Below are 24,024 nucleotides of genomic sequence, written 5' to 3'. Positions count from 1 at the left end.
TAATAAAACTAATGGGCTGACAATAAACGGGCTTGAACTAATGGGCTGACATTGTTAATAGGGCCTAATAAAACTAATGGGCTGACAATAAACGGGCTTGAACTAATGGGCGGACATTTTTAATAGGGCCTTATAAAACTAATGGGCTGACAAGAAACGGGCTTGAACTAATGGGCCTATATTGTTATAGGCCGAATAAAACTAATGGGCTGACAATAAACGGGCCGAAAAAATGGGCCGAGATTGTAAATAGGCCGAATAAAACTAATGGGCTGACAAGAAACGGGCTTCAACTAATGGGCCGACATTGTTAATAGGCCGAATAAAACTAATGGGCTGACAAGAAACGGGCTTCAACTAATGGGTTGACATTGTTAATAGGCCGAATAAAACTAATGGGCTGACAAGTAACGGGCTTGAACTAATGGGCCTACATTGTTAATAGGCCTAATAAAACTAATGGGCTGACAAGAAACGGGCTTCAACTAATGGGCTGACATTGTTAATAGGCCGAAGAAAACTAATGGGCTGACAATAAACGGGCTTGAAAAAAATGGGCCGAGATTGTAAATAGGCCGAATAAAACTAATGGGCTGACAAGAAACGGGCTTCAACTAATGGGCCGACATTGTTAATAGGCCGAATAAAACTAATGGGCTGACAAGAAACGGGCTTCAACTAATGGGTTGACATTGTTAATAGGCCGAATAAAACTAATGGGCTGACAAGTAACGGGCTTGAACTAATGGGCCTACATTGTTAATAGGCCTAATAAAACTAATGGGCTGACAAGAAACGGGCTTCAACTAATGGGCTGACATTGTTAATAGGCCGAAGAAAACTAATGGGCTGACAATAAACGGGCTTGAAAAAAATGGGCCGAGATGGTAAATAGGCCGAATAAAACTAATGGGCTGACAAGAAACGGGCTTCAACTAATGGGCCGACATTGTTAATAGGCCGAAAAAACTAATGGGCTGACAATAAACGGTCTTGAAAAAATGGGCCGAGATTGTTAACAGGCCTAATAAAACTAATGGGCTGAAAAAAAAACAGGCTTAAACTAATTAGCTTGAGACGAGAAAAAAAAAACCTTTTTTTTTTAAAAAAAGTTCAAACTTAAAAATACTATTTGGTTTTGAAGTACTCATAAAGTTCTGAAATCAAATAGAGAGCTACATAGTCTACTGAATTGAAAAAGAAACATAGGTTAGTAAAGGACAAAAAGGGAAAGGGTGGACATTATATTAAAATTTTAATATTTAAAAAGAATGATTTGAGTCATTAAAGAGATCAAATGGAAGATAAAAAGGAAATCATAAAGGGATAAGTCCACTATGCAGTGATGTTGAGGGAGAGAGAGAGAGAGAGAGAGAGGCATATATGGTGCGTAAAATGTTGAAATTTGGAGCTCTCTTGAATGAAGATAAAGGGTAAAAGGCCAAACCACAACATTTGTAGAGGGTATCAATACAATCTGTCCATACATCGAGAATATGACCACATGTTTGAGTTAGGTTTGTGTTTGGGTGGCTATTCTCGTCTTAAATCGATATTATACTCTCTCATTTTTCTTCAACAATCATCGAGAGTGCTAAATAGGGTTTTTGCTAACACAACTAGAGTTGGCTATGTTTCTCTGAGCCATCTTTTTGGTAGTTTATCTCTAGGCCGATGACTAAAAAAACTTATAAGGAAGATACTTATACTAGATACGATGTTGTTGCCCGACACCTTCTATTGTTTAATCAACATTAAATGATTTTAATTTGAGTAAAAATGGTATCGTGTGGTCATCCTTTCTTTTTATCAATTTCACCTAGAAAAAAAACATTATTATACCCCAAAATACATTTTTCAAATTCAAGACCTTTATTTGTTTTTTCAAGGAGAGGAAAAAGAAAAAGAAAAAAAAGAAAAAAAAGAAAAAAAAGAAAAAAAAGCAATCTTTTTAATCACGAAGAAGACGGTGAGAGCTTTTAATGCCCCATCTCTCTCTCTCTCTCTCTCTCTCTCTCTCTTCTACTTTATGCTCAGCTTTTGAATTAATGCACCATCTGCCCATCTTCTCCATAAACCAAAATAACCAAAAAAATCTTAACAAAATTAACAAACCCTTCTGCTTTCACTCCTCTTCCATTTGTTCCGTCCCATTGCTCACAGCTTCCCTCCCTCTCCTCTCCTCTCCTCTCCTCTCCAGGTACTCCTTTCCCTTTGTCTTTTAGATTTCAACCCATTTCGCATCGTACTCATTACTCAATTCCATTTCTTTCTTTTACTTTTCTGGGTATGCTTTGTGTCTTAGTTCTCCTTCATTTTGTTTCTTCCCTTATTTGTTGATTGTTCTTATGATCTGCTCCACCGCTTTAATGCATTTTCAATTTCCCCCCTCTTCTCTTTCAATTTTGAGCTTTGTTGACTAAGAAATGGAGCCTGCTATTTATTGCCTTTGTTTGGTCCTTCCATTTTGAAACTTCACTTTTTTCTTGCTTTACGTTCTTCAATTCATCATACCCACTTCTTATTTTTCACTTTTTCCCCCTTTTACTTCGCTTATTGATATGCTTTCATTGTATAAGCTTCGCTAATTCTGTGTATTGTTCTATCTTTTGAGGCTAAGAATTGGTAGTTCAATTATAATAATCCATTGGCAGAAGGACAGGAGTTTTGGCTCTTGGACATGTTCTGAGTTTGTATATGTTTTGTTGTATATGTGTTTGTGAACGTGTACCGAGATCTATCCATTATTTTAAGACAAAATTCTCTTGCCCATATCGTTTCTGTCAACGTGAATCTCTGATCAACGACAAAATTATGAAGCCAGCTCCCTTTTTAGTATATTATGTTTCTACTCCACATGCTTTTTCTTTAACTAGCTCTCTTCCTCTGTTCTCAGTATCCACTGAGCTTAACTTCAAATGTTTTAACATTTGAGTCTCTGGTTAACCTGAGTTCTTGACCCTTCTGCTTCACTGATTATTCTTGAGTAAACCAGAAACTTGATACCAATCTGATATGTTTGAGGTTGTCAATCAGATGTCTTCTTAATTTGTGGAGCTGAGTAAATGGGGATCTGTTTGTCTACTGGCAATCAGTGTAGCTGCAATGGGGGAGCCAATGGAGAGAGGATCTCTGGATCCTGTTTGGGGATTAGAGTTTCTGGCCGGATTGAAAGAAAAAGAACATTTTCAGATCATACTTTTTCTATTCAGCATTTGAATTCTATACCGAATAGGCTTGTTTATAACGGGAAGACTCGAAATTCTTGCATTTTCACTCAGCAGGGTCGGAAGGGGATAAATCAGGATGCCATGGTTGTGTGGGAAGTAAGTTCTTCTATCTGTTCTTGTTGGATTGTTCAGTTTGGTAACGTATGTGTGTGGCTATTTAGTTAGATCAATGTATCGGCTTCGGTATTCTGTTGTTTTACATGTTTTCTTATGAGGGGTTCGATTTCTCTAGGACTTCATATCAGATGGTGCAATTTTTTGTGGGGTATTTGATGGTCACGGCCCTCATGGTCATGTCGTTGCACGAAAGGTTAGAGATGTTCTTCCAAGAAAGCTGGAGTCATCCTGGGAGTCATCTCAGTTAAAGCATAATAGATCAGATAGAACTTCTTGTTTCCGGTGGAGTCAGAAGAATTCAGCAGATGGTGAACGACACGACATGGATGGTTCGCAGGAGGATAAATCAAGTTCTTTATGGAGAAAAGCTTTTCTCAAATCATATAAAGCCATGGATAAGGAGCTCAAATCTCATCCCAAAGTGGACTGTTTCTGCAGTGGTTGTACTGCAGTCACTTTGGTTAAGCAGGTACACGTAAATCCTAACCAATTCGCAGCTTTGTTTTCGGATTTGCTTGCTGTTTCTTTCAGTAATTTTGATTTACCTACAGGGTTCCGATCTATTCGTGGGAAGTATCGGGGATTCTCGAGCAATTCTCGGATCGAAAGATAGCAGTGATTCGCCTGTAGCAACCCAATTGACAGTAGATCTAAAGCCTGATTTACCCAGTACGTCCAGTCCATTACGTTACTTTTACGAACTAATACGTGATTGTAATTTGCTTGTTTGTTCATCTTCCAGGAGAAGCTGAAAGGATAAAGAAGTGTAAAGGAAGGGTGTTTGCATTGCAAGATGAACCAGAAGTGCCAAGAGTGTGGCTGCCATTCGACAATGCACCTGGCTTAGCCATGGCTCGAGCGTTTGGCGACTTCTGTTTGAAGGACTATGGAGTTATCTCTATTCCCGAATTTTCGCACCGTGTGCTTACAGATAACGATCTGTTTGTTGTCCTTGCTTCCGATGGGGTAACTTCCCTAATTCTCTAATTCTGCAGGCAAGCAGAAGCAAGCCTGTGTTTGAATTTCATTTCAATTGTCAATCTCCAGAATTCAAGACAGTTCCTTTGCAGGTTTGGGACGTATTGAGCAACCAAGAGGTGGTTGAGATAGTTCATTCTGCCCCAACTCGCTCATCGGCAGCTCGGATGGTGGTAGACTCGGCTGCTCATGAATGGAAGCTCAAGTACCCTACTTCAAAAATGGACGACTGTGCAGTCGTTTGCTTATTCTTGGACGGGAAAATGGATTCAAATTCAGAAAATGAAGAACAATCTCTTGCAACTCTTCAAACCGATGAAATGGATAACACGGAAAATTCAGATGAAGAGCAGAGGTTGGAGCCAAGTTTACAGAGGAACAATACGGTCCGATCATCGGAAGAAAAAGAGCAAATCGGAGGGCGATCTTCACAAAGCGAAGAGAATGGAGAATCAATCTGTGCTAAAGATGAGAATTGGTTAGGATTGGAGGGTGTAACGAGAGTAAACTCCCTGATTCAACTTCCTAGATTTTCTTGTACTAAGAACATAGTTGAAGAAGGTTGTAATGGCGGATGAACAACTCAATTCCGGCCATCACTTTGTATCACTACAATGCACAAAAACTTGGTTTGAGCTTCCATGGAAGAATTCAATTCATAACTTCAACTCCCTATGAACAGGGAACATTTGATCCATTTTCAATCTAATCATAAAGATGTTTGGTGTAGATGGTTTAATCATTAGCTATAGATGTGAAAGTCGAACACTACCCGAGACTTACAAGATTGATATGAGTGCTATACTTTATAAATATCCGTTTATTCTTGATAGACATCGTTATGTAGAGGCATAACTATGCTGTCTAAGTCATTTGTCACATGAGTTTTTTTAGAAAGCAATGAAACTAAAGTGTGTATGCAATATTCAAGAAAAACAATGAGTGACTAAGATTAAAAACAATCAAGTTGGTACTCAAAAGAGAAAGAATATACAAATTTTTTTACCTTTTGAGTTCAACAAAACTTTTGTTTATTCAACCAAAGCGAGTGTGACAACAGAGACATAATGGTTAGTACCTTGTTTCACATGGCTAAAGCACACTCCCCCACGCTCACTCCTCACCCAATTCATCATGATAGTTGCAGACTTCAGTGGTCACAGCATACCCACGAGACATTCCAGTCTAGATAGCTTCCCAATTGAGAGATTAAAACCACCCACCAACATTTCCTGCTGCCATTGTCTCTATACTTGTGATTTATGGTAAATATAGCCGTCCAAGTCTACTGTTAGCTAGTAGATATTGTCTTTTTTAAACTTTCTTTTTCGAGCTTTCTCTTAAGGTTTTAAAACGTATCTACTAGGAAGAGGTTTCCATGTTTTCCTCTCCAGCTGACGTGGGGATCCACAATCCACCCCCGTTCGAAGCTCAACGTTGCACTCGTTCCTCTCTCCAATTGATGTAAGATCTCACAATCCAACCTCAATCCCTTCGGTTGGAGAGTGGAATGAAGCACTCCTCTAGAGAAAGGTTTCCATGTTCTCCTCTCCAACCGAGGTGAGAATCCACAATCCACCCCCCTTCGGAGCTCAACATTGCACTCGTTCCTCCCTTCAATCGATGTGTGATTTCACAATCCAACTTTGATCTCTTAAGTTGGAGAGTGGAATGAAACACTTCTTATAAGGGTATGTAAATCTTTTCTTAGTAGATACGTTCTATAGGTTTCTTCATACATCCATCCATAACATAGGCAAAGGCACATGACATATGACATAGGTTTCTTCACACTGTCACCACATGACAAAGGCAGCTCTGGAGAAGGGCAGGCAGGCTCATATGGCACTAACCCAGCTCCAAGACGTCAATATATTCCTGTTGGGGATGATAATTTCATTCCAAATCCTGGATTTGAGGTACCAATCCCAGCCAAGATTAGTGGTGTTAAAGAAACACCCTACCCTTGAGTCCGTCCATCTAGCAGTAATCATCAGAATAAGTCTGCAATGTTCATCAGCCAGTTGCAAGGTTTCCAGTTTGATTTTAATGAAGTATGAATATCAGTCTCGAAGAAAATAGTGATGATGTTTGTACTAGTTCCTCTGCAAATGTGTGGAAACTCATTTATGATCTAGATCAAGATATTTGTTCAATGATTATCTCATGCATAGTGTAATAGCTCAAGTTCACCGCTGGTAGATATTGTCCGTTTTGGGCTGTTACGTATTGTCGTTAGCCTCATGATTCTAAAATGCGTCTACTAAGAAGAGGTTTTCACACTCTTATAAGGAAGGTTTCGTGACCCTCTCCATAGTAAACGTGTTTTAAAACTGTGAGGTTGATGGCGATTCGGAACAGGCCAAGATAAACAATATTTGTTTGCAGAGGGCTTGGATTGTTATAAATGGTATCCAAGCTAGACGTCGAGCGGTGTGTCAACGAGGATATTGGGGCTCAAGAAGGTGAATTATAAGATCCTACTTTGATTGAAGAGGGAAACAAAACATTTCTTATAAGAGCGTGAAAACTTTTTCCTAGTAGAAGTATTTTAAAATCGTGAAGCCTTGGCCAAATCAACTTAGGGGATCAACCAATTAGGCTATTTACCAAACCCTTGAGAAATCAACCAAAAGGGTCGAGTATGATGAGTTGATTTGGCCTTCTACGATCTCGTCACGACTAATCGCCCCTTATGATGACCCACTCTCATTGTGCCACTTACATTCAACCTTATGGTTAAATTCTACCTCTAACAATACCATATATGTCTCAATGATTTTTACTCATGAAATTGAGAATTTAGGATAAAAAAATATAACATAAAATAATATCACAAATTTAAGGAAAAAATTTACCGTAATTTTTTTTAAAAAAAACTAAAAAGGAAAAATTATGGTAGCGAAGAACGACGTCGTATTACAGGGAAGGAAAGTTGGCGCATAAATGGAAAAGCTTCAAAAACCTCAGGTATGGGCTGTTTCTCCAGAGTCCACTAGGGTTTAAGAAACCAGCTCTCCGCCTTCAAATCCGCCACCGCTATTTACAGTTCTGCCGCTGCCCGTCTTTTTCTTCTTCTTAAAGCTATGTTTACGCTTCTTCTCTCTCAATCAAGTCCCAATTTTGTAGCTCTGCAATGGTAGAGCTTTCATCCAACTCCACCACTGCGTCTGCGCCTGACGGCCTCCTTCACGCTTCTTCTAAGCTTAAGAACTCGGAGCCGCTTCCGCTTGACTCTTTTGATTCCAAGCCCGTCGATTACTCCTTTGCCGATTCCTTCCTTGATTACGATTCCTTAACCGACTGGATTGACGAATTTACATCTCCTGTTATGGCTGATGCACAAACGATTCTTCCTGAAGCGGAATCCCATGTGAATCAACTAGTCGAAAAGTCTGTTCCAATTGTTGGTGAAATTCAGCCGATTGCGCAGGCGGAAGGTGAGGCTTGTGGTAAGTCTACGGATTTGAATTGCATCATTGAGGAAGGGATGTCGAAGGTTAGTTTGGTTATTGATGGAGGAAGCACTGGGAACATTGAGTCGGATTCTCGAGAGGATGATGATGACAGTGACGTTGAGTCCGAGGGCACAAGTTCAGCTTCAACGTCTAGTGATAGTAGTAGCTCTAGCGGAAGCAGCGATGATGAAAAAGATGAGGAAGAAAGTTCATCGTCTTCAAGTAGCGGCGACAGCAGCTGCGATGATGATGTAGAGACGGAGGAGAACTCTGTAAAAGCGGATGTACACACAGAAATCGGTGAACTTGAAGAAGGTGAGATAAGTGACGCTGACAATGAAGACAAGGAGGCCTCTGCAGATGACATGGTTGCGTGGGATGGTGATGGTGAGGAACTAGACGAAGAAGAAGAGGCTGGACCTGAGGGAGGTCCGATTAGTTCTAAAAACGAGCTTAAGGTCAGTTTTCTTTGTTCATCCTTAAGCTTGCAAATAGTTTTGGAGACACATGGCTGATGTTGCTTGGGGTAATTGATCAATAATAGGTTCATTATTTCTTATTGGCTTCCTTGTAGGTTCTTCCTCCAGTTCCTCAGGTGCATGCAACGCTGCAGCCACACCACCAGATGGTACCTGTCGGAGTTGTTTTGTCCGTAAGTTCCTTAATTTGAATAGAATTATACATCAAAGAGTACTCCAATTCTATCAACGTCTGCCCCATTACATGGTTTCCCTGCTTGTGAAACTAAATTATCCATAACAAGCTTGTGAATTGTGATGAACTTGATGTTCTATTTCTACGTTTCAGATAATTGGCAGTCAAGTCATTGTAGAGGGTGTTGAGAAGCACAATCCTCTAAACGAAGGCTCTATCCTGTGGCTAACTGTAGCTAGATCCCCATTGGGGTTGGTAGACGAGATCTTTGGACCAGTAAAAAATCCTTATTATTCAGTAAGATACAATTCTGAAAGTGAAGTCCCTACTGGAATAAGTAGTGGCACTCACGTCTCCTTTGTTCTGGAGTTTGCCGATTATGTGCTCAACAACAAAGACCTGTACAAGAAGGGGTATGATGCATCTGGAGCGAATGATGAAGAGGTGTCCGACAACGAGTTTTCAGATGATGAGAAAGAGCTTGAGTTCAAGAAGATGCAAAAGCTGGCTAAGAGGGGTATGAATGACAACCAACAGATTAATGAGAACAGAAATAATGCTAGGAAGAAGAAAAACAATGCTAAAGCCAGGAAATTTGGTCAGCGGACATTTGAGACACCGCAGGAACATGACAAGTCCAGGAATTACGGCCAGGCCATACCCCAGCAAGCAACAGTTCCTGAAGGCAGCAAGTTTGATCAGCCAGCACCTCAGCAAGTAAAGATGGATATGGCTCACTCATTCTCCAATCAGAATCAGCACACTGGCCCTCCTTTGGCGCCGTTTGTATATCACGGTGGTTATCCAAACCCTTCAGCTTCTGAACAACGTTTTATCAATGGACCTGGTGTTATGCCATCATTTCCTCCAGCGTTCAACCCCTGCTTTCCCCCAGCAATGAACGGAATTAGGCCAGCAGAAATGCCATTTCAGTTTCAGCAGCAGCAGCAGCAGCAGAATCCATTATTTCCCAACGGTCTTCCAATGACTGGCATGCCCTGGCTATTACAGAATCCGGTACAGCAGGTGCCTCAGCCTCAAATGCCTATGATGAATACATTTGCTGGAGCTCCATATCCGCCGGGGTTTGTAGGTACATCATCCGCCCTACCTAATCCCCTCACAGCCGTTGGGGCACAAGGAATCCATTCCGGTGGAGTACAGTTTGGACAGAATCAAAACATGCACCCTCCAACACAGCAATTCAATCGTCCAAACCCGCACCCACCTGTACCATTCCAAGGAAATGTAGCACCAGAGCAATTCAACCAAGGCTCATCTTCGAACCGGGGAAGGAAATCGTATGGTCGAGGTGGACCTCATTTTAGAGGTAGAAGAGGAGGTGGGCGTCAACCAAGATGAACCTTCAGTTGTTTCATATAGGTTGCCTTCACATCTGCAAGTACTACATTTTGATTTACTCTTATCTTGTAAAACCCTCCACCGTTCCAGGTTGGATGAGAATTATGAAGTATGTATTTCAATCGCTTTTAAAGAGGTTTCTTTCTGTTCTTAATCACTTCCTGGCTCCATTTCTGCATATTACTTGAACAAAGATACTGCAAGAAATTACAGAAACGATTTTCCTTAAAGCTACGTAGTTCTGCAAATGATTGGACTGACAATTTTGGAATCAATAATAGGTAAATCCGTTGAATGCCAGACATAATTCTGTGCGGTATTCAAAGTTTAAATAAATCCTAGGGAACATCCAGGATAGGAAAAGAAAATATGAGTGAGAAAAGCCTCAAGCTTTTGCATTTCTTGTGAAGTCAATGCAGGTCTGGCAGCTGCAATCTGAGAAACGGCATGTCTCACACCCGAAGCACACACACGAAGTGCACCCCTTACAAGTCGGCGAACGAGTGCAGCCTCTATAAACCTTGCGACTTGCTCGTTCTTCATCGTCATCACATGTTATTCTAAGCAACAGAACAGTATAGTTAGTGTACATGTATACAGCTATAACATCAAATCTTAAACAAAAACCACAAATTGTGTGCAACAAGTTCATATATTCATGCAACAGGCCAGCTGTTTTGATTTGCAGTAAAGTCCATTCATTCTGGAATAAGCATATGCAAGAAACATATCTTCTTAAGTGAGTATCCGACCAGTAACAGAAGAGGGAAGTGGCAGCCGAATACCGCCCGACTCAAAACTCAAGGAAAAGATGAGCTAGTCTAATATATTCATCTGCACATAAAATACAAACCGACAGTACTTTGTTATTCCAAGCTCATCACTAGCATATATTGTCCGTTTTGGACTTTTCCTTTTAGGCTTCCCTCAAGGTTTTAAAATCCATCTACGAGGGAGAGATCTCCACGCAACACTCTTATGAAACACTCTTATGAAAAATGTTTCGTTCCCCTCTCCAACCGATGTGGGATCTCACGGTCCCACATTGATTGAAGAGGAGAATGAGTGCCAGCAAGAACGCTGGGCCCCGAAGGGGGGTGGATTGTGATATCTCACATCGGTTGGAGAGGGGACGAAACATTCTTTATAAGAGTGTGGAAACCTCTCCCTCGCAAACGTGTTTTAAACCCTGTTTTAAACCCTTGAGGGGAAACTTGGAAGGAAAAGTCCAAAGAATACAATATCTACTAGCAGTGGGTTTGGGCTGTTACAACTAATGTCGCTAAATAACCCGTAATTAAGACATAACAGCAACATCATAGTGGCTAAAACAATCGTTCTCAGTTTTGCTCCCTAGGACCACATGTAGTTAAGAAATTCCTACTTTGCTGCAGCTACGCCTTTCGATTCGTATCTGATACGTCGCCTTTCATTAGAAGGCAGACCTCTCATTTTAAAGTGAAAGAATTAAGGATCAAAGCTCATCACTTGTACGGTCCTAAACTACGTCAAGCTTCCAAGTCCAAAGGAATGCTATCATTATGAGAACAGTTTTGATAACTCGACTCGAACCAAACGTACACGAACATGAAACATAAAAACATCAGCAGAATCAGAAAATATCTAACAGTAGAGCCATCACTAAACAACGAGACATGTATGAATTAAGTCTTTTCTCCTAGCTCGAATACTTAACACGAACATGAAAGATCGTATCCTCATACAAATTTTCAGCAGCATAAATTTCTGAGTTTAAACCTCTAACAATGTTAATCAATATCATTACGATGGCTAGCAGAGCTAATATAGAAAACGTACTATCTCTTCTTTAAACATGAATTAAATAATATCAAGAGTTTAGAACAAAGATATACTTATCATAAGGCCAATCTGAACACTTCCAATCCATGTCTGCTAAGGCATCATGGTAAGCCCGACATTCTTCCTTCAGCCGAAGACGGAATCTACGTTCCTTGCTGCACCTACTACAGCGAAAAAATTCGTCACGATGAACGACTCGTCCATTTTGGGATCTACTTGACCCATTACCAGTCTTTGATGACTGGTTGTAGTATTTGAGTAACACCGTCTTATAAAGCGGAACCTTTTCCCCATTAACTATGACCCAGACATTGTTCTTCCATTTTCTAGCTGTCTCTCTTCCAGAATGCTTTTCAAATGCAGCTGGTGTCAGCTTCCCTAGTGTTCAAATCACCAAAACCATGGTAAACAAACAAATAAAAGAGCTTAAATGTTGTTTTAGAACACATGGAAACAGCATCATATGAGTATATAAACACGACAGAATCCTCCTCGTTATGTAAAGCAGAGTTTAAGGTCAAACAGCTGCTGTCGTTTAAGGAATTACGCCCAAAAGAACCAAGCACTCAGACATAAAGATGAAACAAACAATCTGACATTAATCTCACAGAATTGAATGTCATATCTGTTGAGGATTGTTGGGAGGGAGCCCACACTGACTAATTGTTTTATAAGTAAGGAATACATCTCCATTGGAGGCCTAAGCAAAGCCATGAGAGCTTATGCTCAAAGTGTACAATATCATACCATTGCGGAGGTTCGTGATTCCTAACAATATCCTCAACGACCAAGCTTATGAATAGCTAGACATCAGCAGTAGGATTCACCTGGGAAAGCAACATCACTACTACGACTCCATATATTTAGCATGGATTGTATTCTAATTGGAAAGTTAAGAACACCTGATACTGATATAAGACTTAAGTCCAAAAGCTGTAATAAAGTATCCTCACGAGCATGAAGTCAAGAACGATGGAAGCAAGAAGGCTAGAAGTCACACAACATCTTACTCTGCCAAACACAAGGAACAGATGCTGAAATCAAATGAAGAACACAGTAACCAAGCAAAACAATGCGTGAGCTAAAGAGAAAAGCACCCAAAACCAAAACCAAAGCCAAAAGCAGCCGCAGCGCCATGTTTGAGTAGCGAGCTACTTCATTGGGTCAGACAAAACAACGTACATTCAAGCTGTGTAACGTAGAAAAAAGGGAAGAGTGTGCAGAGAAACGGTACAAATGGAAGCAATTGATACTCAAGGCCATCAACCCAAAACCCCATTTGAACAAAAACTCAGACAAATAATACTACTACACAAACCCAACATGCAATAAAAATCCAAAACCATATTGTCTCGAAAAGAGAAAAGATTCGCCTGAAACTCTAATATACGCGCATTTAACATGCAAAAGAGAAAACATCCATTCCAAGGAAGAGCGAGGAGAGACAGAGAACTAGGAATAGAAGGAGAGAGAGAGAGAGAGAAAGACCTTCCTGACAACCAGGGGTGCACTCGCAGGTGATTTCAAGGTCACCATTAAGAAAAACCCTAAGCCTCCCTACAGCATCACCATATCTGTGGCTCGTACATCCGCAGGTAACCTCTATATGGTCTCCACTTCGTTTAATCCCACTCATTTCACTCAGCTCCTCATCGCTAAAAATGCTCAACCCCACTTCTCTTTCTACTCCATTCGCCATTTTCGCTAAAGAAAACGCTTCCTTCAATGCAAACTTAGAAAACCCAGATGGAATATTGAAGCGAAATCAAAGAAAACCCCAAAAGAATTTGAGAATGAGAGGGTTTGCACTCGCTATGAAATGGGTTATTGGGGAAACAAGTTTGAAAGGTAAAAAATAAAGAGAAAATTTCAGAAACCCACGGAGAGTTTCAATAAGCACGCATCTCCATGGATCACTCCGAGAGATCTGGTGGAGAAAAGGGTTGGAAAAAGAAAAAGAGAGAGAGAAAGAATGAGCTGGCTATCAGAAAAACAAATGTCGTGGGGCGAAACAGTGGGGGGCGGTTAAAGGGTTTAGAGAGGCTATTTGCATGATATGACATTAGAGAACAGAAATAGAAGAGGGCCTTTCACTCACTCACTCACTCGCTTCATTTCAATTTTAGGCACTCGCTTATTATCAGTTCTTCTTCCCCTTCCCCCTTTTGATTTGTTGTCGTCTTTTTATTGAATTTGTTCCCGAGACGCACTGTTTTCAGGAAATGTACTTTAGCAACTGATACTCTTTTCGATAAGTTGAAAGCAAGTTTGACAGTACACAAACGAGTACTTATTTGAATCAAACTTATCAATTCTATTAATCTTGCGGATACAGACCACAAACTCACGCAACCCACGCAACCCACCATGCCATTTGCCTTAAACTTTAAGCATCTAGCTTCACTTTCTAGCTAATAGGATCTTCAAAATCCCACCATTTTTAAGACCCAGAAACTGAAAATATGAGTTTTGAGGTCTTCAAGGCAGTTGAAAATGAACTTTTGTTGTAAGTAAATGGTAAAGGTTGAGTTCAATGCATGGAGTGGTGCATGATGGACACCCACAGCCGCATACCTCAAATCTTGTCAACCATAATCACATTGGTTATCCACACCGCATTGCATTTTCTAGTAGTGATGTCTCCTCGGATGAGCTCACTCTTGTTCCTCTACAGAACAAAAAAGGTACCTTTGTCTTCAACAATGCACTTGGGTTTGTTTCCATGCAGTTACGGTGTGGCCCTGTCTTGGGCTGCGCGCGATTGATCGCTGCATGATGCCCTGTGCCCTGTTTGCACATCGAGCAATGCCCAACTCTTTCACCCTGATTAGCTTCTTGTATCTGATGTGAAACCAATCATTATGGTTAAAACTGATTGATTATGGAATCTTGGTCGTCGCCGCCGCCGTTGATACTGTTTCCTGGCCAGAATTGGAGTGTTCATCATTTTGGTTGATATCAATCAGGGCCATCGAAGGGGGCAGAAAACAGGCGAAATGGGCTTCTGGGTTAGTAACAGTAGCAGGATTGATTGAAGTTGAAGAGGATTAGGACCAAAATTTCAATGCCACCGGTTTTGTTGAATGTTTTTTCTTTTGTATTAAGCTGACAGAAAGTACAGAAAGGAGCAGACTTTACAATGTTTGATATGAAGCAGACAGTTGCTAATGGGTTGGGCTCAAAAGAAAAACAATAGCTTTTGTGTTCACTCCTTTCTTCACCACTCCTTTTGTATCACAAAAAAATATNTTTTTTTTTTTTTTTTTTTTTTTTTTTTTTTTTTTTTTTTTTTTGGGCTATCTGCCCAAATTCATCTGACCTGTTTGGAAGTAATTTTGAGACGATTGAAATTATTAGGAATGGTAGTGTTCGCTTTGGCTAAACCCACATTTACACCCGTCGTAGTTTTGGGCTCACCGCTAATAGATATTGTCTGTTTTGGCTCGTTATGTATAGTCATCAATCTCACGGTTTTAAAACACGTCTACTAGGGAGAGATTTCCACACGTTTATACGAAATGGTTCGTTATACTCTCCAACCAACGTGCCTGATATCAATAGTATTAATTTAGTCATAAATGGAGTCTGGTGGTGATCAATTCAAACAAAAACATTATAAATTTATAGGGAAGAATTTCTTTGTAAATAAATTTTGTTTTTTCTTTTTTTTTTTTAAAAAAAAAGAGGATTAAATAAATTTCTAATGTTTTTTTTTAATTTACATATTTTCTATATTCTCCTTGGAAAAAAAATAGATATAATTGAAAGGTGAATAAAAAATAGATAGGAAGAAAAATAATTTAATATGAAAATGTAAAAATAATAATATATTTCAATTTGATGACTGAATTTAATTAAATTAATGGGATTCGATTTATGGTGAGGGATATGATTGGACGTTTATAATTTAAAAATAAAAGAAATGGATAAAATTTAAATAAAAGTTGCCTTCATTAACAAGTTTATGATATTTTATTATTAAAAAAAAGAGGGAAATGACGGTTGCCAGATGGGGTGGAATAATTTTTAAATTATAATTACAAAAAAAAACGTTTCCTTTAGCTTAAATACATTTTAAAAATAGATCTCTTTAATAAAATATCATTTTTATAATGTACGCGTGGTTCATATTTATTTTTTTATTTAAAAATATTAAATTACAAATTTAATAGAAATTTAAATTTTTATTATCTAATTAAATTATAAACATGATATTAAAACGTGTAAAATCGTAAAGACTAAATTTCAAATTTTTATGGATCAAATTTTTATTTTAAGCAATTTGTAACGTCAAATTTTAATAACCTTTTTGAGAAATATTCACAATTATTTATAAAATGGTGCCATTTTTTTTAGAGAATATCTTTTAAAGATTTTATTTGTATTTTAAAATTAAAAAAATCTCCTGATTTTATTTTCGAGATTCAAATTTGGATATAATGTTATTTTTATAAATTAGTATTTTTTTTTTAACAAAAAAGTCATATGGAGATATCTTTAAATTTTTTAAGACAACGTTCTTTTTTGAGATCGAGAGCTTAGACTTAATAGAGTTTTGAATAATAGTTCCCTAGAAACGGAGGAAAAGAGTCGAGGGAGTCGAGTTGTGTAAAATTTCATGGACCGAGACGTGCACTCATTGATAACAGATGTAGGTGTAGACCGAACTAGGTTATTGATTCTTGTTTCGTTTAATTTCCACCGTTTATTATGGGAATTGGTATAGCATAATTTGAGTATATAATTTAATTTTAAATTCCTAGTACGTGTGGACGAAAGATTTCACGTGTTACATAATTTTAGCCACAAAAAAAGAATAGAGAATGCATAAATTGTGAATGGAGGGGAAATATTGGGTGCGGTCAGGAGCAGGGTAAGTTGATGGGCCCTAGTTTATTCATTTCAATCTGTAACCTCTGAATTTTCTGACCCTCCCTCTCATTTCCTCGCCATTTTCTATCTTCCATTTAACTTTTACCTCTCAAATTTTACCATTACCCTTTGGAGAGATTTATTTTCTATATAGTAAAAAATAATGAGAGAATAAAGAGAGATTTTTGGGAATTTTGAGGATTTTTGTCTCCACTCAATTTTTGTCTCCCTCTGTCATCATTGTTCCCGCTCAATTTTCCGTCTCATTCTACTTTGTCATATTCGTCCCTGTTCAATTTTCGTCTTGCTCTACCCCATTATATATATACTATTTCAAAAGAAGTCGCCTAAGACACTCGTCTCTAAACGCTCGCGCTCACTGTCCCACAAACTAGCTCATTTATCCATTTTTTGCCCAATTTTGTAGTTTCTTGAACTTTACGCGAAGTTTGTCTTCATCAACCGAATATCATATATTATAGTTTCCATTTGAATAAGAACATTGTATTTTTTAAAGTGGAATATTATGTTTTTATATTAAAATTTAAAATTTAAAAAATTATGTTCATAGAATAAATTTAAAAAAAAAAAACATGTTTTAAGAGGAATCCTTTTCATTCGTCATGATCAAATGTTTTAATAAATTCTTATGAATTTGAAGTATTTTAAAATTAATTAATTAGAATTCTAAAATTTTCCATTAAAAAATAATATACAATAATTACTTTTTTTTGTGTATTGAATTAACCGTTCTAATTTAGATTTTTTAGGATTTGTTTTTTCAATACACTTGTTTTCTTCTACTTGATGACATGGAAAAAGACAAAAAAGAATAAACAAAAAAAATATATATATTAACTAATTTCAAGTATTATACCGATACTACCGACAATAATTTAATTATTTTAAAAAATAATTTAAATTATTTTCAACATAGAGAAACACGACTCACAAGAACGGAGTTTTAAGATAATTTTAAATAGTCTTTATCAATAAACCCAAAAAATACGTTTCCAATAAAATTAATTCCATAAAAGAAAAAATAAAAAAGGGACTATTTCCCAAATGGTCTTTTTATAATTAAATGAGAAATTAAATAATAATAATAATTTATCATTTTATTTTTTCGAACTTGTTTAAATAATTCAAGATAAATTATTGACTTTTATTTTCTATTTTTACATTAATATTTAAAAAAAAAAAACAGATTATTGTAGAGCTTCAATTATTCTGTATTTTTACAATTTCCATTTCCATTTTATTACGAAATCCGAATCTCCATTACAGAAATCATTGGTAATCAGTGATCTCCGGCGATCAAATTCAAGTATTTCTCGACAACCATCTCCGGCGAGTAATCGGTGAAATAACCATTCTCAACTTCCAACCCAAATTGGGCGGCAAGAACCTCCACCCGTCTCTGGACCCGATCGGCTCCGATCTGGTTGGGCTCCAGCAAAACGCAGGCAATCTCCGTCGTCTCATCGTCGTGAAGAAGCCCTATGGTTTGCACCGTCGGCAGCCCTCCTCCTCTAGCACTCACCATCCGCGCTATTCTCCGAGTAGCTGCCACATCAGTCGACAATATCGGAACATTGTACATCGCCGTCCACGGACGCGCACCGATCATTGTAATTCCCCTCTCTCGAGATACAGAATTTGGACCTTCATCAGGCTTTTCCGGCAAAGTTTCCGGCATCGACCATCCAGCCCATTGATTCCCCTTGTAATTCGGCCGGAAATACCCAAGCTCCCGTCTCAAATCGTCCGGCGCCTTCCCGCTTGGATGAGCCGCAGAGTACAGAAATACAGGCACTGCACAAAATCACAAACGATTTTAACACTAACACGAAATTCCCATTAAAAAGTTTTGATTTTGAATCATGTAGAGACCTTGAAACATAGTGGCCATGTCCTTAGCGACCGCCTTAGCGAGCCAAGCGGCTTCGTGAAGTGACGCCCGAGCCAGGGGATGGAAAACGATGTCGTCGACGACTCCAAGACGAGGGTGAGCGCCAGAATGGGACTCGAGGTTGATGTTAGCGAAAGCAACCTCAGTCATGGCCAGAACTGTTTGGTGCAATGGGCTGTAAATGGCGTTTCCTTTAGCGTCGTGGACGACGTAGGAGACGATGGTGTATCGGGTCCTGTTGTAAGCTCTGTCTTCGAATTTGTTGACGATTACAGAATCTGGGTCTTGGCTTACAGCTCTCTCGATGGCTTCCAGTACAGAGCGATTGCGGGATTCAGAAACGTAGTATTTGCAGCACAGAAGTTCCTTTTGCTCCAAGCTTATTCTCTTGTCCTGAAATGAACAGAAGATCAGAAAAGAAAACAGAGGTTGGGGTAGAGAAACAGAGTGTTTACCTTGGCGGTGAGATTGAAAGCCATTTGTAGGTGTGAATCTGATAGCGTGGTTGTTTGTTGCAGATTAGGGGGAAGGGGGTGAGGTTTTAAAAGGGGGATTTTGGGGGTCGGGGGAGATGGGAACCCGTGAGTTCTAACAACTTTAAAGTCACCCAAATGGAGTGCTGCGATTGTGTCCTGAGTGACTATGTCTGCAGCGGCTACCAGTCTTATTCGGCGTCCTCCGTCTGCTAAAAAAACAGAGGACTTTTCCTTCATTTTTCTAATCCACCCACGTGCTCAATGCTTCATTTTGTTCAACACATATTCATAATCAGAGGTTTCTCCACTCTTATAAATAACGTTTCGTTCTACTTCTTAACTGATGATGGAATCTCACAATCCATTTCCTTTTAGGGTCCAGTGTCCTCGCAGGCACTCCGCCGGTGAAGAATGCTTCGTTCTTCTCCCCAACCGATGTGGAACCTCACAATCCACTCCCTTCAAGGCCTAGCGTACTGTTTGACTTTGATACTATTTGTAATCGACCAATCTCACCACTAGCCGATATTGTCCTTTTTTAGCATACCCATCTATTAGAGAGATGTTTCCACATCTTTTTCACATCCTTTTCCAATCGATGTGAAATCTTGTGCAAGGATAGACAGTTGTGTTAGGTTTAGGCCACAAAATTCAATAAATCCCCCAATTTTGTAAAATAATGTAGAATATGTCGAGATCTATCATACACAAAATTAAAAAAATTCGAGAATTTATTTAAGATATGAAAATTAAAAACCTAAACTTGAAAGTTACATTAAATAATGAACAGTCATCTGTGTGTGGATGGCGATGTGGATAACAGCGAATCATACATACATTGGACATTCAACAGCAATAGATAAGATTATGCTTTATGTTCCGATGTCGTGTCCTTCAATTTCAACCTCTTGTTCATCTTATGCTTCACATTTAGATTCATAGATTGTCCATATTTCTCTAAAAAAATCATTGTAATAAGACAATTCAATGAACACTGTTTGCTTAGAGAGCTCATTAACAGAACCTATAATTACTGTTATAAATCTGATAAAAAAAGGCTGTTTTAATTTAGTAATTACAGCTTACATTTTTTTTGGTCCGATGTAACCGCCTAAGCTCACCGTTACTAGATATGTTTCCTTTAAAACACATTTTCTAAGGAGAGGTTTCCACACCCTTATAAGAGATGTTTCGTTCTCCTCTCCAATCAATGTGGAATCTCACAAATCCACCTCTAGGATCCAACGTCTTCATTCTTCTCTCCAACCAATGTGGAATCTCACAATCCACCTCTCCTAAGGGCCTAATGTTCTCATTGGCACACTGCCCGGTGTTTGGCTCTAATATCAACGTTTCATTCTTCTCTCCAACCAATGTGTAATCTCACAATCCACCTCTCCTAAGGGCCCAATGTTCTCATTGGCACACTGCCCGGTGTTTGGCTCTAATATCATTTGTACCAGCTCAAACACACTCCTAACAAATATTGTCTTCTTTAGGCTTTCTCTTTCGGACTTTCCCTAAAAAAAATTTGGGCTTGTATTTTGTACTCAAGATTAAAACATTCAGCTGGATATCAAGATCTCGTATAAGATCCAAAGCATAAGATACACAGAATATAAGAGGTAAGCAAAAATCTGAAGTTACTTCAAGATTACATAGTAGAAAGAAGTTTGAGGTACCTTTCTATCATAGCCTCTTGCGAGGGGCTTGTGAAGTAACCTTTCCCCACACCTAATCCCTCACTTTCTGCAAGCCGTTCAACCTCCTGCTGAACCATTTTTCCTCCCACTTTACTTGGTTGTTGCAAATTACAAGCCACCTCAATCACACCTTCATCAAGAGCAAGGGCCATTGCTTGAACTGAAGGAAGCCCACCTCCTCTCTCACTGACTTGTTTTGCAATGTTACGAACAGCGGCGATATCGGTAGAGAAGATCGGGATGTTGTAGTTATCAACCCACTCTGTTGCTCCTATCACGACGATGCCTTTTGCTTTACTTGCTTCAGCTGGACCCTCATCTGGCTTTAGTGGCAATGAATCTGATTTCATCCCTCCAGCCCATAAGCCATCAGAATTTGGCTTGAAATAACCCAGCTCTCTTCGGATCGTTGCTAGCTTCCTTCCCTCTTCATGAGCCGCTCCATATAGAAATGTTGGGACTGCAGGCTATAGTTTAGATCACCAGCACCTCAGAATATAATTGACAGAAGGATAACACAAGGCAATTGATAGCATGGAACTCTTGGAAAAACCTAACTCTCAGATCACAAATAATAGTCGTAACGCAACGATATTTGGTTTTTTGACAAAGTCTAGCTTCTAAAGTGTAATAGCCCAAGTCTAACGCTAGCAGATATTGTCTTTTTTGAGTTTTCCTTTTCAAACTTCCCCTCAAGGTTTTAAAACACATCCACTAGGGAGAGATTTCCACACCCTTACACCCTTACAAGCTATGCTTTGTTCCCCTCTCTAACCGATGTGGGATTTCACGATCCACCCCCCTTGGGAGCCCAGTATTCTCACTAGCACACTGCCACTGTCTGACTCTGATACCATTTGTAACAGCCTCTCCCTAGTAGACACATTTTAAAACCTTTTATACAAAACACGTCCACTAGGTCGGTTGGAAAGGGAAACGAAACATTTCTTATAAAGATGTGGAAACCTCTCCCTAGTGGACACATTTTAAAACCTTGAGGGAAAGTTCAGAAGGAAAAGCCCAAAGAAGACAATATCTGCTAGCGGTGGGCGTGAGCTGTTACATAAAGTTTGAAAGCACAGCATTGACGCTCTACCTTAATTCAATACATTAATCTTAGGAGTCTTAGAATCGAATGCATTCTTTGAAAAAAGGCAAGGAACAAGATCATATCTAACATGTGAACACTGCCTTAAAGAAGCGCATGAAAAAAGTTGAGAAAAATACAGAGCAGAAGTTTATGTCACTGTTTTATCAGCTGATCATATGAATGGAAATGCCACTGAAGTTAGCATTCCTCTCATTTCCACAGCCTAAAATTTAACATTGTAGTATGGTGTGTAAAGTACAAACCTTGCAGACCACATCCAACATCAGCAGCCAAAGATTTTGCAATTGCAGCTGCATCGTGCAAGGAAGCAAAGGCCAAAGGATATAAGCATGTATGATCTACAACTCCGAGTCGTGGGTGGCTGCCACAATGCGAGTCCAAGTCGATTGCCGAAAATGCAGCCTTAACCATGTTCAGGACTGCACTTCTCAGAGAACATGGCTTTATAGATGGCTTTGATGGGAGCTTGGAAACAAGGGTATACCCAACTCTATTGTAAACCTCATTCGTGAACTTGTTGATAATGGGTGCTTCAGGGACGAGCTTGGCAGCTTGTTCAATGGACTCCAGCGCAGCCTTGTTTCTGCTTTCAGATATGTAAACCTTGCAGCAAGCAAGAGCCAATTTTGACATTACTTTCTCCTTACTGCAGGTCACTAGCTGCACAAAATTGTATGAACATGTAACGACTAGTAGCTGAAAGATGCAACTCTGTGCCTATAATTTATCTTTGAATAAAAAAAACTCATTTATGCAGCCAATCCAACATTATTTGAACAGTCAAGCAATGCTGCACGTGAGTTCATCCAGGCAAGAAATGAAAAATGCTTAGCATATCTAACAGCCCAAGCCTACCGCTTACGTATATTGTCTGCTTTGGTCTATTACGTATCGCTGTCAACCTCACGATTTTAATACGCGTCTACTAGGGAGAGGTTTCCACATTCTTGTAAGGAATGCTTCGTTCTCCTCTCCAACCGATGCGGTCTCTCACAATCCACCCCCTTGAGGGACCATCATACTCAATGGTACACCTCTCGATGACTCAGGGTAACGAAACATTCTTGATAATGATGTGGAAACATCTTCTTAGTAGATGCATTTTAAAACCGTGAGGCTGAGGAACATAACCGATCAAAGTGCACAATATCTACTAGCGGCGGTGAAAATATAATAAGTGTGAATGTCATATCAGTTATGATAAACTTGAAACTTCCAAGAAATATTTTTCACTGTCGAATGATCTTTCCAATTTCCTATTTTCAAATTATAACAGAAACAAAATGTAAGAATACAAACAACACAGCCCGCCTTTACACCACAACCAAAAGATGTCTCCACAAAAGCTGAAACAGAGAGTTCTTATTTAAGTGTAAGAAGAGAGTAAACAATCATCTAAAACTCCCAAATTTCACCAATCGTTTCATCACCAACTGTGAAGTCTCCTAAAAGATCTCTTGTCCATCTGAAGCCGATTTAGGATGGCCACTATACTCTAATTTGACACCCAGAGTGGCGCAAATCGTTCTGAACTTGAGCCTCAATCCTTCCATCAGCTCCTGAACTTGCTCATTCTCAGGGTCCTGAAGCGGGTATTGTTCTACCAACTCCTCCATCTGCTTCACACTCTTCTGAACCCGACTCGAAAACCGTTCTGGGTCGATCAGAATAACAGATTTCCAGACGTCCACACACCCTCTGAAGAACCCAATTTCCTCGCCGACCTCGAAACCAACTTTAAGGCCTACTTGTTTTGCCTCTTCTTTGCCAGCGACTAGGCCGTCTTTGTAGCCCTCGGCGTAGCCTTCCTTCAAATGGGTCTCTTCAAGATTGAGGGAGGAATCGAAGATGTCGTCCATGGAAACTAATTTATCGAGAAAAGGAAAAGGAAAACTTGTTTATTTGTAAATTTTACCTGTTGGGGCTGCTGGGGTAGCTTCAATTTTCGCAAAGAGGGGGTCTTGTCCACGAGGGCGGTTCTCTTCCGCCAAAATCAAGAGAGCTCAATCCTCTCTAGGCATTGGGATATCCGCGCAGTCTCCAAATTGGGGTGCTTTTGGCGGGCTTTGACGGTAGTCTAGCCCGAGGGTTTTCAGAGACAGCCNTTTTTTTTTTTTTTTTTTTTTTTTTTTTTTTTTTTTTTTTTGAGAATCAATTCCAATTTTTTTAAGCTTTTAGTTTCATCCAATAGATTGTTAATATCTATTCTTTTAGTGTAAGAATTGTCGAATAAATTTAATTTAATATGGAATTCCGTAATTAATTAAAAAATAGATTTTTCTTCAAAAGAAAGAAATAGAAAAGTCAAAAAAGCTAGAGGTATTGCTTTC

General features: G+C 39.2%; 6 protein-coding genes across 10 annotated transcripts; 2 read left to right on the top strand and 4 right to left on the bottom strand.

Annotated features, from left to right (window-relative positions):
- The first annotated feature begins 2,020 nt into the window (after positions 1 to 2,020).
- Positions 2,021 to 5,022, top strand: LOC111795809 (probable protein phosphatase 2C 52). 2 transcript variants are annotated; one of them, XM_023678399.1, is made up of 6 exons: positions 2,021 to 2,187; positions 3,034 to 3,326; positions 3,463 to 3,816; positions 3,899 to 4,016; positions 4,090 to 4,313; positions 4,418 to 5,022. In XM_023678399.1, exons 2-6 carry the CDS (start codon positions 3,066 to 3,068, stop codon positions 4,901 to 4,903), a joined length of 1,443 nt encoding a protein of 480 aa, XP_023534167.1. In that variant the 5' UTR covers positions 2,021 to 2,187; positions 3,034 to 3,065; the 3' UTR covers positions 4,904 to 5,022. The 2 variants fall into 2 exon arrangements, with proteins under 2 accessions (XP_023534167.1, XP_023534168.1); XM_023678400.1 differs by having other exon boundaries at positions 2,021 to 2,200; positions 3,037 to 3,326.
- A 2,264-nt stretch (positions 5,023 to 7,286) lies between these two features.
- On the top strand, positions 7,287 to 9,953 carry LOC111795253 (H/ACA ribonucleoprotein complex non-core subunit NAF1). The gene is made up of 3 exons (XM_023677558.1): positions 7,287 to 8,241; positions 8,358 to 8,435; positions 8,591 to 9,953. Exons 1-3 carry the CDS (start codon positions 7,462 to 7,464, stop codon positions 9,797 to 9,799), a joined length of 2,067 nt encoding a protein of 688 aa, XP_023533326.1. The 5' UTR covers positions 7,287 to 7,461; the 3' UTR covers positions 9,800 to 9,953.
- A 53-nt stretch (positions 9,954 to 10,006) lies between these two features.
- On the bottom strand, positions 10,007 to 13,719 carry LOC111795254 (protein ULTRAPETALA 1-like). 2 transcript variants are annotated; one of them, XM_023677561.1, is made up of 3 exons: positions 12,631 to 13,088; positions 11,674 to 11,998; positions 10,007 to 10,359 (listed from the first exon to the last, which is right to left on the bottom strand). In XM_023677561.1, exons 1-3 carry the CDS (start codon positions 12,755 to 12,757, stop codon positions 10,185 to 10,187), a joined length of 627 nt encoding a protein of 208 aa, XP_023533329.1. In that variant the 5' UTR covers positions 12,758 to 13,088; the 3' UTR covers positions 10,007 to 10,184. The 2 variants fall into 2 exon arrangements, with proteins under 2 accessions (XP_023533329.1, XP_023533327.1); XM_023677559.1 differs by lacking the exon at positions 12,631 to 13,088 and adding an exon at positions 13,109 to 13,719 and having other exon boundaries at positions 10,051 to 10,359.
- Positions 13,720 to 17,688: 3,969 nt separating this feature from the next.
- On the bottom strand, positions 17,689 to 19,274 carry LOC111794913 (glutamate formimidoyltransferase-like). The gene is made up of 3 exons (XM_023677106.1): positions 18,860 to 19,274; positions 18,386 to 18,797; positions 17,689 to 18,307 (listed from the first exon to the last, which is right to left on the bottom strand). The coding sequence occupies exons 1-3, from the start codon at positions 19,115 to 19,117 to the stop codon at positions 17,793 to 17,795; spliced, it is 1,185 nt and encodes a 394-aa protein (XP_023532874.1). The 5' UTR covers positions 19,118 to 19,274; the 3' UTR covers positions 17,689 to 17,792.
- A 236-nt stretch (positions 19,275 to 19,510) lies between these two features.
- Positions 19,511 to 23,792, bottom strand: LOC111794914 (formimidoyltransferase-cyclodeaminase-like). 3 transcript variants are annotated; one of them, XM_023677107.1, is made up of 4 exons: positions 23,610 to 23,792; positions 21,937 to 22,354; positions 20,563 to 21,043; positions 19,511 to 19,578 (listed from the first exon to the last, which is right to left on the bottom strand). In XM_023677107.1, the coding sequence occupies exons 2-4, from the start codon at positions 22,325 to 22,327 to the stop codon at positions 19,518 to 19,520; spliced, it is 933 nt and encodes a 310-aa protein (XP_023532875.1). In that variant the 5' UTR covers positions 22,328 to 22,354; positions 23,610 to 23,792; the 3' UTR covers positions 19,511 to 19,517. The 3 variants fall into 3 exon arrangements, with proteins under 3 accessions (XP_023532875.1, XP_023532876.1, XP_023532877.1); XM_023677108.1 differs by lacking the exon at positions 19,511 to 19,578 and adding an exon at positions 19,600 to 19,837; XM_023677109.1 differs by lacking the exon at positions 19,511 to 19,578 and having other exon boundaries at positions 20,423 to 21,043.
- LOC111794915 (oral cancer-overexpressed protein 1 homolog) lies at positions 22,908 to 23,674 on the bottom strand. Its single transcript, XM_023677110.1, has one exon. The coding sequence runs from the start codon at positions 23,551 to 23,553 to the stop codon at positions 23,140 to 23,142; it is 414 nt and encodes a 137-aa protein (XP_023532878.1). The 5' UTR covers positions 23,554 to 23,674; the 3' UTR covers positions 22,908 to 23,139.
- Positions 23,793 to 24,024: the final 232 nt, after the last annotated feature.

This window comes from Cucurbita pepo, chromosome LG05, assembly GCF_002806865.2.
Source record: "Cucurbita pepo subsp. pepo cultivar mu-cu-16 chromosome LG05, ASM280686v2, whole genome shotgun sequence".
In the NCBI taxonomy this organism is placed as follows: Eukaryota; Viridiplantae; Streptophyta; class Magnoliopsida; order Cucurbitales; family Cucurbitaceae; genus Cucurbita; species Cucurbita pepo.
This window is presented reverse-complemented; position numbering and strand designations above follow the sequence as displayed.

Coding starts and splice junctions, on each gene's coding strand:
- LOC111795809 (XM_023678399.1), top strand. CDS start 3,066: ATGGGGATCTGTTTGTCTACTGGCAATCAGTGTAGCTGCAATGGGGGA. Junction 3,327..3,462: donor ATGCCATGGTTGTGTGGGAA/GTAAGTTCTTCT, acceptor CGATTTCTCTAG/GACTTCATATCAGATGGTGC. Junction 4,017..4,089: donor TCTAAAGCCTGATTTACCCA/GTACGTCCAGTC, acceptor TTCATCTTCCAG/GAGAAGCTGAAAGGATAAAG.
- LOC111795253 (XM_023677558.1), top strand. CDS start 7,462: ATGGTAGAGCTTTCATCCAACTCCACCACTGCGTCTGCGCCTGACGGC. Junction 8,242..8,357: donor GTTCTAAAAACGAGCTTAAG/GTCAGTTTTCTT, acceptor GCTTCCTTGTAG/GTTCTTCCTCCAGTTCCTCA. Junction 8,436..8,590: donor CTGTCGGAGTTGTTTTGTCC/GTAAGTTCCTTA, acceptor TCTACGTTTCAG/ATAATTGGCAGTCAAGTCAT.
- LOC111795254 (XM_023677559.1), bottom strand. CDS start 13,319: ATGGCGAATGGAGTAGAAAGAGAAGTGGGGTTGAGCATTTTTAGCGAT. Junction 11,999..13,108: donor CACCCCTGGTTGTCAGGAAG/GTCTTTCTCTCT, acceptor TTTGAACACTAG/GGAAGCTGACACCAGCTGCA. Junction 10,360..11,673: donor TCAGATTGGCCTTATGATAA/GTATATCTTTGT, acceptor TCTGTTGCTTAG/AATAACATGTGATGACGATG.
- LOC111794913 (XM_023677106.1), bottom strand. CDS start 19,117: ATGAAGGAAAAGTCCTCTGTTTTTTTAGCAGACGGAGGACGCCGAATA. Junction 18,798..18,859: donor CTTTCAATCTCACCGCCAAG/GTAAACACTCTG, acceptor TGTTCATTTCAG/GACAAGAGAATAAGCTTGGA. Junction 18,308..18,385: donor CATGGCCACTATGTTTCAAG/GTCTCTACATGA, acceptor GATTTTGTGCAG/TGCCTGTATTTCTGTACTCT.
- LOC111794914 (XM_023677107.1), bottom strand. CDS start 22,327: ATGTCAAAATTGGCTCTTGCTTGCTGCAAGGTTTACATATCTGAAAGC. Junction 21,044..21,936: donor TGTTGGATGTGGTCTGCAAG/GTTTGTACTTTA, acceptor TATAGCCTGCAG/TCCCAACATTTCTATATGGA. Junction 19,579..20,562: donor CAAGAGGCTATGATAGAAAG/GTACCTCAAACT, acceptor TGTGTATGATAG/ATCTCGACATATTCTACATT.
- LOC111794915 (XM_023677110.1), bottom strand. CDS start 23,553: ATGGACGACATCTTCGATTCCTCCCTCAATCTTGAAGAGACCCATTTG.